Source organism: Chiloscyllium punctatum, chromosome 37 (assembly GCF_047496795.1).
Source record: "Chiloscyllium punctatum isolate Juve2018m chromosome 37, sChiPun1.3, whole genome shotgun sequence".
Lineage (NCBI taxonomy): Eukaryota > Metazoa > Chordata > Chondrichthyes > Orectolobiformes > Hemiscylliidae > Chiloscyllium > Chiloscyllium punctatum.
The window spans coordinates 39,710,182-39,723,027 of NC_092775.1; the positions used below are offsets into that span (position 1 = coordinate 39,710,182).

The 12,846-nt window shown below is 37.8% G+C and overlaps 1 protein-coding gene across 1 annotated transcript in view; it reads right to left on the minus strand.

Moving 5' to 3' along the window:
• prex1 (phosphatidylinositol-3,4,5-trisphosphate-dependent Rac exchange factor 1) overlaps positions 1-12,846 on the minus strand; it is a 230,505-nt gene that overhangs the window by 43,641 nt on the left and 174,018 nt on the right. Inside the window, exons 25-28 of the mRNA XM_072556629.1 lie at positions 8,395-8,671; positions 7,117-7,323; positions 2,253-2,341; positions 1,349-1,431 (exon numbers count right to left, since the gene is read on the minus strand). Of these exons, the coding sequence (XP_072412730.1) occupies positions 1,349-1,431; positions 2,253-2,341; positions 7,117-7,323; positions 8,395-8,671 (656 nt within the window). The remainder of the gene's footprint in view (positions 1-1,348; positions 1,432-2,252; positions 2,342-7,116; positions 7,324-8,394; positions 8,672-12,846) is intronic.

Genomic DNA, 12,846 nt, shown 5'->3' on the forward strand with positions numbered 1-12,846 from the left:
GTGAACAGAATTTTTAAAGCAGTTTGTTAAATGCGGGTTAGCATGTGGCATCCTCAGTGAGCTGAAAGCTCTTAATAAAACAATTTCCACTTTCAAACAGAACTGCCAGACAGAGCTGCACAATTATATTAACATTGAATTAGTATATTGTGGTGGAGGATATACATATAAATTGAAAGAAAAAGATATTTTGTCGACAAAGTTACTTCAGAAAAAAGTTCAATTTTTTTTCTGTCTGAAACCAAAATCAAAAACTATAGTATTTTTCACAAATCCCAAGATGGTTTATGTCCTTAGTAATCTTCAATTTCAATTCTGGCTTCAAAGGAGAGGATAAGTTTAGCAAGTCCTGTCGTACTAAGATTTAAGTCTTGCTATTGCTTCTGAGAGATGATGTGAAAGGGATTTCTGTTTACCTGATGGAATCCTTCCATCAGAAAGTAAAAGCAAACTAGAAAGCTTCAGGCTTCAAATTCTCAAAAGACCACAGGATCAAAAATGGAGCCATTGTGAAGTTAGGAAACATTAATCTATTTTGTAAGATTGTGAAGCTTTATACTTACAAACTGACAACATTTGCCGATTGCTAGTTTTCATATCAAACCTGACACAAAAATGTATTTTGACAAGAACAGTGCCTCAAGGGCAACGCCTCATGTACCATTGTGAAGAAGGTCTGGAGACAGATGTCCTGGTTTATGCTAAAGTTTACACAAAACTACTTTAGGATGCCGTACTCTGTCTTCAATGAGCTCTTCTCAGGAACACAGACAGAGATAAATATCAATTGTGGGTGGAGGACCATCAACTCAGTGAAAGACCCTCTTTGTCATTGAAACACTGGCATGTTTTGTGCAAACCAATGTTGTCCTTGACAGAGTAGTACAGACTGACAAGATTCCAAAGTCTAGGATTAGAGCGGAGGGATGGGTTGAAGCTTGGGGTAACTGCCACAGATGTACAATAGAGAAAGGTAGCTTGTTGAAGATCTTTCAGTCATTATGCACTGAGGGACTGGAATCTGTTAGAAACACACAGCTGTATGCTTCACAAGAAACACACATTATGACCATCAGCATTATTGAAATTGTATTGAGGCACCTCAAGGTGGGACACGGTGTAAAGAGAAACATTTATTTCAGTAATACTCTGTACATTTACAATGTGAAACATGTTGCCTTCAGGCTGTATGCCTAACTTGGAATATGTATTGCAAATGTAAAGACTATTACAATGATATTGAGATATCGCCTTCAGAAATTTTCAAGTCAAAATTGTATTGCAACGTCTTTCTAAAAGTGTTATGAATAAATTGGTGGACAAAAAAGTGGTTATAAAGCTAACATACCTGATTAAAAAGGTGCTCGAGGCAGCCATGTAATTTGTCCTGTTTGTCAAGAGGAATTCTTATGTCACAAGGCAGTTCATCACCTGTTTTAAAATTGAGAAAGCATATTTGAAAGTACAAAATAATAAAAGGTCGATAAATGAATATTCAATATTTCATCTTATCAATCTTCAAATCATATAAGAGTGCTATGCAGAAGGTTACTGCAGAAAGCATATCCAAATCATTGGTGTTTCACAAAGTTGTTAGCAGTGAGGAGCATCACCGCACATCTGAGGGGATTAATGTCAATATTTGCTTCCAAACAGTATCCATAATTATCTGTGAGTTTCCAATTAGGATGATGCAGTGAAAAAATAAGCTTCCATGTTTTAATGGTGAAGAACAAAGTATTTACTCATGTGAAAATTCAAAAATGCAGCACAGAATCACAGAAGTGTTTTGACACAGGAAGAGATCATTCAGTTTATCATGCCTGTATCAGCTTGTTAAATGAGCATCATTACCTAGTTCTAATCTCCTGTTTCTTTCCCATACCCTTGCATGCTATTTTTATCTAAATAATTATTCATTGTCCTATAATCAATCAAATACCCAACAGTCATCAAATTAATCTAATCAGTACAGCTCTGCAGTTCTATTGCCAAATGTCATGGGTTTTAGTTCAAACAGAAACATTTGCAGCATCAGATGACAATAGACTTCTGATAAATGGTACCGTGACTAATGTTGATGACAAATGTAAATGTTGAGAGATGTTAGATGTCATCTTCAAAACACCATACTTGAGATAAGGCAACAAAAATAAAAATGAGCGGGTAACATTTTGAAAAGAGAAATGTTACAGCAGTCCTAAAAATAGTTTCATGCTTTAAATATCAGTTCATTTGGAGCAAAATCTCACCTGATCCCATTTCATCACTGCCTAGATAGGAGCTCCTGCTGCGATCACTTGTATAGGATAGAACAGAGTCTCGGTTGCTGTTACATTCACTGCAAGAGATCACCAAAAACAATTGGCATTTTGAGCATCAAAATTCACCAATGCATCAAATAAACGGTCTGGAATTCAAATTGAGATCACTTCCTTTGTAAAAACTCTTTCATAGCATCTGGGTGTCACTGACAAGGCAAGCATTTATTGGCCATCCCAATTGCTCAAAAAGACTCATCAATTGAGAAGTTGGGAATTCTGTTGTGAGCAACTTCCCATACTGTGGACATGATCTACACAGCACACATCAGGCGTGTGATAGAATGCTCTCCATTTGTGTACATGAGTGTAACTCCAATGCTCAAAAAGCTGAAAACCATTCAGGATAATGCCATGCGTTGTTAGCATTCATCTCTTTCTCTACCAGTGCATAGTGGCAGCAGTATGTACAATTTACAAAATGAATTGCAGTAATTCACCAAGACCCCTTCAACAGTCTTCCAAACCCATGCTCTGTACCATCTAGAATGATAAGGACAGCAAATGGGCTGGTGCAGCAATATATGTTTCTGAGCAAGCCACACACCATCAGGACTTTAAATTATAATCGTCATTCATTCCCTGTTCCAGGTTAAAATCCTGGAACTCCTTCCTAATCGGGCTCAGAGTGTAACTACTCTTCATGGACAGCAACTAACAGTCACCTCCTCAAGAACAATCAGAATAGGCAATAAATGCTGCCATTGCCAGCAACATTTTCTTTCCATGATATAATAAAACAAAGTAAACTTTTATGAATTATGTTCAAACAATTGGCCATAAGTTTGGCAACTCAGCAAGTTTTCTTTTCCAAAATTTTTTCTGAAGCCAACAGTAGTTTACTAGCTTTTATAGTATATGAAGTAAGTAATTTACAAGCATATAAAGCAGTGATGTTTAAAACCTGGTGATTTACACAAAACCAAGTTGATATAATGAAATTCATGTCACAATTTATCATTTTGTTTTAGAAAGAGTTTCCTGAACATACATCACTTATATTCAGCCCTTGGGAAGCAGATGATTTACATTAAAGCTATAAATAAACCTGTGGTAAAATGGCCTGCAACATACAAGGTGCTAAAGCTCAGCAACAGTGAATCTTAAAAAGGAAAGAACATAGCTGTTGCAAGTGAGTTTAGCTGTGGCTTTGCACAGGACAAAGTAATTCAAGTCCTAGTAGATATGTGCTTGAACTAAATATGGTACTACAAACTGCGTTATATCGTATAATGCAGCTAAGTTACCAATTTAGTTTTCAATGTGTTGTTAAATATTTTTGCCTTTATAGCCACATGAAACTATGCAGTCATTGCTGGAAACAGCAACAATTTTATATTGTGCCATCATAACAGAAGACTTCAACAATTCTATAGCTAAACAAATGCTGGAATTGCAGCTACTAAATTTCATTCTATTTACTTAATAATACTTTATGTAAAATACTTCAATTTTATAAATGGCACCTGGCAGTTTATAATATCTTTTGGTTTAAGCTCAAGACGTATTATGGCTGGAAGTTATTCACCCCATTCCTCTATTTGCCTCCAGAGGGCAATATATTAAAAAGACTCCTGCTTTCTTGTTCAAACATGGACAAATACATACCCAATTATGCTGCTGTTACATTGGAGTTACACAGGGGCAAAATAAAACTAATATTACCTTATGACATTTCTTAACATATCCCAGACTGCACAAGTAACTGTAACAATCATCCAAGATGTGCAGGGTAGGAGAACTGGCCATGCCAAATTGCCTGGAGTGACTAAGGATGTGAGGGTTACGGGGATACAGACGGGACTGAGTCTGGGTGGGATACTCTTCAGAGGGTTGGTGCAGACTCACAGAGTCAAATAGCATCTTTCCACACTGTATGGATTCGATGATTTTATGAATATATTCCTCTGTTATTACTCCATCTATTCCTATCAGAAAGGTGTTGTGAAACTTGAAAGGGTTCAGAAAAGATTGACAAGGATGTTGCCAGGGTTGGAGGACTTGAGCTATAGGGAAAGGTTGAATAGGCTAGGGCTGTTTTCCCTGGAGCTTCAGAGGCTGAGGGGTGGCCTTATAGAAGTTAATAAAATCATGATCGGCATGGATAGGATAAATAGACAAAGTCTTTTCCCAGAGGTGGGGGAGTCCAGAACTAGAGGTTTAGGGTGAGAGGGGAAAGATATAAAAGAGACCTACAGGGGTAACTTTTCACGCAGAGGGTGGTGAGTGTGTTGAATGGGCTGCCAGAGGAAGTGGTGTAGCCTAGTACAATTGCAATATTTAAAAGGCATCTGGCTGTGTATATGAATAGGAAGGGTTTGGAGGGATTTGGGCTGCGTGCTGGCAGGTGGGACTAGATTGGGTTGGGCTATCTGGTCAGCATGGAGGGGTTGGACCGAAGGGTCTGTTTGTGTGCTGTACATCTCTATGACTCTATGACCGGAGCATTTAATAATGGTTTGGAACTAGGTGCTTTCAGAGTTTTCCAGGAAAGGCCTCAAGTGCTGCCCCAGAAGCTTCCTTTGAGTACTATTTATTTTTCAAATAACCCAAGTTAGATTTACAATGAGCAAAGCCCATTCTTAGCTTTTTTTTTACAACCAGAAGTATTATCATACACAACCGAGCAACCACCAAACTCACAATGACTAGTATTTTTGGGTTCTTTAAAAATCCACTGCTAGTAAAAAACACTCATGTGTTTTCAGTATTTACATGTAGAGCAATGCAAACCATCAAGAGTTAAGTTGGGGGGTTGGGGGGGGGGGGGTGGGAGGAGGTTAGGGAGAGCAGGAAGGGTCTAGATCAAAATGGAGTTGGAGGGGGAAATACAGCACTGTACCCCCCATGGTGACCATCGCTCACTAAAGGCATCAATGGACACCACGTGCTCTCTGTCCAGCAACACCAAGTATAAAAGTGACAATGGAAGAGGATGGGCAGACAGTCGGCAAGAGTAACTCAGCCCAATATTTAGTCATCCTGAAACTAAACTGCAATCAGCTATTGGGGGCTTATGTATGTTCAGATCTCCATAGTATCCAACAATAGATACTTATAATTTCATGTAGTTCCTAGTGAAGGAAAAGTGCTTGGACTGTTTATAACTATCAGTTATGAAACTCTGAACTGATTGTGAAATACTTTGCATCCAAAAAACCTGGCATAAATTGCCCCAATAGTGGAAAATGGCTTCTAGAGGACACCTGAATAAACAATTCTTTCAACCTCACTATTCTGCATAAATACCTGCAACAGCCAAATATTTCAAAAAGCCAAAAAAAAGGTTTCAACGTTTGGAACTGAACTCGTGAGAAAATTGTTCACAGACTGGTGGAAAAAATGCTTTCAAACAGCTGGTATTTCAAGCCTACAAGAAGCATGAAGAAGTTGTAAGAAATAAATCTGTTTCAAATCAGTCCACAATGGAGCAATTGATTAATTTAACTTGAAGTGTCTGCATTTTTTAAAGGACAAATTTAGAATGACTATTTCATGCTTCACTCTTGCTTTAAATGTTTATTGACCTCATAAATAATGCTGCTTATAATATTCCCGACCTTATTTAACAGTTTTAACTTTAAAAATTAGAAATAGCAGATGAAATTGCTTAATTCATACTTGGCATGCAAGCAAGGATTTCAAAACATCCAGGACACATAATTCCATAGTTTAAGTTTGAGCAACTTGGTCATTTGCACCTAATGCTAACTGCTGAAGTATGAATGGGTAGGGTGGCAGGGGTTGTAAGCAGGGCATCATGAAATTTGCTTATCTTTTGTCTTTTCTTTGATGCACAAGTTTATATTTTTCCAAATCAAAAAAAAATAACAAGCAAGCATTACACTGGGTGCAATAAATCTATGACTCAACAGCCTCAAACTAATAGAAATACATTCAATTCCAACTGGGGACAGTAGTGGGCAAGGGGAGGAGGGAAAAAGGTTTGCAAAGTATCCAGGAACAGAAGAAATACTAGGAAAGTTGCCACATGGGTTTTAACCATTATACAATAATTATTAGAAATCAGAATTATAGAAATTACAGAAATCAGAAATTACAATAAATATTGCAGTAATATGTGCTTAATGTGAAACATACATAATATTGTAACACACCAGGCATGACAGAGCTGAATCAAGCGGATGAAAGTTATGAATCAATCTTCTCGTATTTCAAAGATACCACTGGTCTGATAGTACAAGTTATTCCACATCCAAATTAATTTATCAATGTAAAGGTATAGACAACTGTTTAGACAACAATTATTTTATGAGTGAATAACTCATTAAAAATATACTTTTGAAATAACCTTGTCAGCTATATCGGAAGTTAGTGTCCTTACGGTTATTATGCAGAAATAGTTTACTGGCTTGATCAGTGATTTCCCACAAAGTAAGTTTACACTGGATAAATAGAGTGCATAATTGGGATGAGGCCAGAACCTCAGACACAGAAAATTTCCCTACAGATTAATTGTTCTACAATAAATCTTACAGAAAAATTGCTGAACAAAACCTGATCAATAGAATCCTATCAGAAATTCAGCCAGCCAGGGAATGGTCCATGGCACAATTTCAAGAATGAACATTGAATGGTGCAGTGAACAAGCAGGAGAAAGAAATGCCGTAAGGTGGTCATGGTGAAGATAAAAATCTAGTACAAGCTTACAAACCATACATCTGTGCTGTAATGTTCTGTGCTTAAACCATGAACTTATAATATTTGTTCAAATAAATTAATCATTAAAAGAACGATCATAAGCCAATGTTTGGCTGCTAGCAGAGATCTGTACCTGTAGGAATCCCTATAACTTGTTGTATCGTGTCCAGAGTCATCCTGCTCTTCCTCATTCACCACAAAGCAGACTCTCTTCGTTCCACAGTGTTCAGCTTTGTCAATATCATTTTCTTCCATCAGAACGGATGGGGGAAGTGTGAGGTCTGACGAACTGTGCTCTGAAGTCTCAGACTGGGCAGGCTCAGTTATTGAGGACAGCAGGCTGCAGACAAACAGAGACAATATTACAGTCTAATCGACAATAAATGCTATACACATGGAAATAATTTTCCCTTTCTTGGTCAAACCACCTGGAAAAAATCAGCTTGCATTTCAGTTGGATTGGGCACCACTTCTTGCATTTAGTGACACGTGTCTCACGACTTACAGGCAAAAACTGTTATTCAACACAAAAAAAATTGATTCACATGACAGTTAAACCTTAATTCAGTAATTGTAAAATATTACTCATTCATCAGTTGATGCATACCCTACAAATAGAACATTACAGGTTCTTGATGGACCAAGTTCAGAAATCAGAATTTGGAACTTAATCAATCTTTATCCTTTCTGAGTTTAGTATCTTGTTAACTATGTTCGAGGTCCTATTGCACTAGCCAAAAAGTAATTTTTAGAAGCATGATGTCCAAAAGCAACTCCACAGGAATGGTAACAAAAGTACACAACAGAAGAAAGTGATCCATTTCTTTCACTGTTCATTTATGTGGATTAATATATGATTAGTTTAACGTGAAATTTCTGAATTGTTATGAAAAATTAGATTCATAGTTACCCCATTTACTCAAGTTAGTTAAAGCTGCATGGACCAAATCAGATAAAATACTCAGAACTGATCCCCAATGTTACATTATTTCACCCAGCAGTGAAACAAGTGCTAATTTTCAAACGCCACAACGCAGAAAAATAAAAGAAAGGAAAATTTCAATGCAGGTTGTGCATAAAAGAAATCAGAAAGACAAGTTAGCCCAGCATTCACCAAGCACATTCGAACAGTTCTGAAGAAATTAGCAGGTGCAGAATGATATGAGAGATGAGGTTTACTAGTTGAAAAATAAAACTATTTCGTTTTAAGTAGGAGGGTCAGTGGGTCAAAGGAATGGAGGTCAAAAATAGTCATGCAAATCTCAAAAACTATTGGTGCAGCAAAATCATTCAATAACTATCAGGTCATTCAGAAGCAAGCAAGAACTCAATTGCTACACTGCCATTAAAAATAAGCTCAGTTTTGCAGAAGAGCAATGATTAAATTAAATTCAGAGTCGCTATTACTTACACATTTATTTGCATTACATATTGCTTCATTTCTTTTAAAGAATTCTCCAGTTTAATAAAAAGCTGGAAGAAAGTGTCTTGAATCTCCAGGTCTTCCTGCTTTAATAGAAAACTCAGGCCTCCACTTTCTTGAGACACTTCTCCATTCTGCTGATTTACCAACTCCTCTAGATCCAGCTGTTGGTCTCTTTCTCCCTCCTCAACTATTAAACACTTCCATTGGGGTGCTGCCATAGTGGTGATGCTGTGCCGAGTGTAGTTCATAGGATTTATAATTCCTGCATACAAAAACAAACTTCAGTGATATTCATTCCGCTATTTCACCAGCAATGAAAGCACCATTGAATATTCATTCTAAAGAAGGATCACCAGACCCGAAATGTTAACTCTGATTTCTCTCCACAGATTCTGCCAGACCTGCTGAGACTTTTCAGCAATTTGTTTGTTGTTGGAAATTACACAAACTTAGGATCAAGAACAGCAATGAACAATATGTAAATTTTGAGCAACATCGATCACCCAGTCAAAAACATTGATCCATCAATCTGAAGAATACATTTCAAATCCCAGTTTTGATGGTTAAAATCACCTACAATCACATAAAGCTTCCGTAACAAGCAGAAAGATGTAGCTCAATGAATCACAGAATCTAGCTGCAGGTTGGGGAAAGGAAATAAGTGTAAATGAGTGCAGACTGGTGAGTCCAACAATAATAAAGAACTTCAGTCTCGAGCAACTGGATACAGTGTAAAGTAAATGATCCCTGAAAGTAACTTTTATATAACGTCAAGTACGCGAACTGGTTGCACAAAATATTCTCAACATTCTTTCAGTGGCCCAAAGTTTGCTGGGCTAACAATACTAATCCTGCTCATATTATGACAGGGTAAAACTGAAATTCTGATATCTGTTAGCACATAGGTAAATGTGGGATAGCAAAAGTTGGAACCAGCGATGTTCAGCTCCTTTACTGGTTGAGCTGTTGCCAATGGAACCTATTCAGAAATCACTGCAATGAGATAACTTTAGTGGTAATTGTCGATTAATCATGTTTTAAGGGCAGATGAAAAGGTAAGGACATATGTATTCAGAACATGAGATTTCACCGTTATAGATAAGAAACTCTATACAACACCTCTAGCTTTAATTGTCTTTTGAACAAGTATGAAGTCTTATCCTCTCAGGAAATTAACGTTGCATAATTTTCAATTGCTTCTTTTTAACTTGATGTCAGATAATTAATAGTACACATTTTGATTATTCTTCTTGTTCTACGATTTAAATGCAACTGATTTTTTTTTTGCCTCTTGCTTCACAGCCTGTGAAGATTCTTCACCCATATTGATTGAAGAATTGGTCTGCTGATTGATCTGTCATCAATACCACAGATCCCCACAGTGGACACAACACCAGATTTGTTGCCCAATTACTAGAAATTTTGATAGGTACAGCCATGAAATTTTCACATGCAAAATATGTGGTGTTATGAAATTCACTGCTTTTTGCATCTAATTCTACTGTATAAACCAACAATATGTGAATATTGTAACGTGCAATTCTGGTGTCCTTCCTATCGGAAAGATGTCGTGAAGCTTGAAAGGGTTCAGAAAACATTTACAAGGTTATTGACAGGGTTGGAGGATTTGAGCTACAGGGAGAGGCTGAACAGGCTAGGGCTGTCTTCCCTGGAGCATCAGAGGCTGAGGGGTGACCATATGGAGGTTTACAAAATTATGAGAGGTATGAATACAATAAATAGACAAAGTCTTTTCCCTGAGGTCAGGGAGTCCAGAACTAGAGGGCATAAGTTTAAGGAGGGAGGGGAAAGATATAAAAGAGATGTAAGGGGCAACTTTTTCACACAGAGGGTGGTACATGTATGGGATGAGCTGCCAGAGGAAGTAGTGGAGGCTGGTACAATTGCAACATTTAAAAGGCATTTGGATGGATAGGGGCCAGGTGATGGCAGGTGGGACTAGATTGGGTTGTGATATCTACTTGGCACGGACGGGTTGGACCGAAGGGTCTGTTTCCATGCTGTACATATCTATGATTCTACGACTCTATTCAAGTAACCAGATGCTCCAGTGGTTACAACATTTGACTGGTGATTGAATTCCAACCTGCCAAGGAACAAAAGGAGTAAGCAATTCAGCACCTTGAGCTGCATTGTCACTCAATAAGATCATGGATGATCCCATCTTGGCCTCAACTCCACATTCCTGGCCACTCTCCAGAGTCTTTGAACCCATTACTAATTTAAAATCTGTCCAAATCTTCTCTAAATTTACTCAATGTCCCAGCATCCACCACATTCTGGAGTAATGAATTCCACAGATTCACAACCTTCAAGAGAAATAATTTCTCCTCATTTTGGTTTTAAATGTGCTATCCTTCATCTTAAAACTATGACTTTTCACTCTAAACTGCCCCACAAGGTTAACATCCTCTCTGTGCCCAATTTGTTGATCCTCTTTAGCATCTTATATACCTCAATTAAATCACCTCACATTCTTCTCAACTTCAGTGAGTATATGCCTGAACTGCTTAATCTCACTTCATTAGACAAAACCCTCATCTCTGGAATCAAGTGCAGTTCAAGGTTTAAGAGTCACTTAGAGTCAGTCAGAGAAAATGATGAGCAGACTCCATGCAGGTGTTTTGTGTCATTGGAGATCAGGAAAAAGTCCTATAAGTCATTTGATAGCTCTGTGCACCTAGAACTCAGGAGAAGTCCTATGAGCTCGTAGGTGCAATAAATTATGGAAACTAGGATACATGAAAAGCCCTCGGAGCCAATGAGGGATTTGAAGCATTCAGGAGAAGCTTACAGTTCAATGCAGTAGAGAGTGAAGTGAAAGACACTCAAAAGCAGGAGTTACTTGACTCAGCTGAACTAGATTAGAGCTTGGAGAAACACACAAGCAGTATCAGTTTAGTGAAGCTAATGGTCCAGACCTAAGCGGAAATTGTATCTGAGAGCAGATGCTGAACAGCAGTTTCTAGAAGCAACAGGAAAATAATATCAATTGAGATAGTGAATTACCAAATATGGGCAGTCATTGAGGCAATTTACAGAATAGATTTTGAGGGAGTTACAAAGCTAGGTCTTCGGAAGAGAAAAAAATAAGAATCCCTTGAAAGGTTTACTGAGATTTAATGATAGTCCACAATGTCACTATCTTTCTTTTTGCTGTTCATAACAAAACCTAGCCCCATGTTTTAATCTTTGAGTGAATGTTCTGATTTTCAAAAAAATAAATCAAAGTGCTAGTATTAAAATCTTTTACTCCCATCCCCCTTCTATACGGAATAGAAGAAAGTGGATAGACAAAGCTTACATCGGCGCTCCATGGTTCTTGCAAGCTATTTCTTTGGCTGAAGGGGCAAAGTCTTTCCACACAGCAAAGTTATTGAAGTAGGAGCCAATTCTAGCAGATTTTTCCAGCAGTCGTATAGAGCTGCACAAAGCTGGTGCAAGCTTGTATTGGAAACCACATTCGCCTAACCTGGAGGTTCATTTCTCAAGTCTGTAAAGCCGCTCAAAAAGATGATGGTTGATCTGCTTGTGTTTCAAATTCCACATTTCGGCCTGGCCCACAGTCCTTGCTTACCCTGCCTGATAAGAATTTAGCTACTTTTTTAAAAAAAACATTCAGAGAGCCAGTTTCACTGCCTTTTGAGGTCAGGAGTTTGTAAATCGGTCAACTTTCCAAGAAATAAAATTCTCAGCTCCATTCTGAAAGGGTGATCGTTAATTTTAAAACCTAATTCTGGACTGACTTATGAAAAGAAAGATTTTTTTTCCAGATTTACCTTGTCAAGACCGTTAAGATCACAGACTTCAGTCAAATCAGCCCTCACTCTTCTATACACCAGTGGAAATATGTCCACCCAGTCTAATGTTTGCTCATAAGATGATTCACTCATTCCAGATATCAATCTAGTAAACTTCTTCTGAACTGCCTACTATCAGGAGACCAAAACTGCACACAGTACTGTATTTGAGATACAGACTCGCTCATGTCTCTCTATCTGAAGCATAACATCCCTTCATTTATGTTCAATTCCTCTCATAATAAAGGGCAAAATCCCCACGAGTCTTCAAAATTAGGCATTGTACCTCCATGCTAAACTTGTTGTGATGCATGAGCCAGAATACAGTCAAAAATCAACAATACCAGGTTATAGTCCCACAGGTTTATTTGGACTGTTGGACTATAACCTGGTGTCGTGCGAGTTTTGACTTTGTGCACCCCAGTCCAGCACAAGCTCCTCCACATCAGAGCCAGAAAATGGAAATCTTTCTGCTCCTTGGAATTTGGCAGTCATTCTCTGTTAAAATAATTGTCTTTCTGTATTCTCCTTAGTAAAGAGAACAACTTCATATTTTCCCTCATTGTACTCCATCTGCCAGATTTTTGCCTGCTGGCTAAATTGGGATTATAATGCA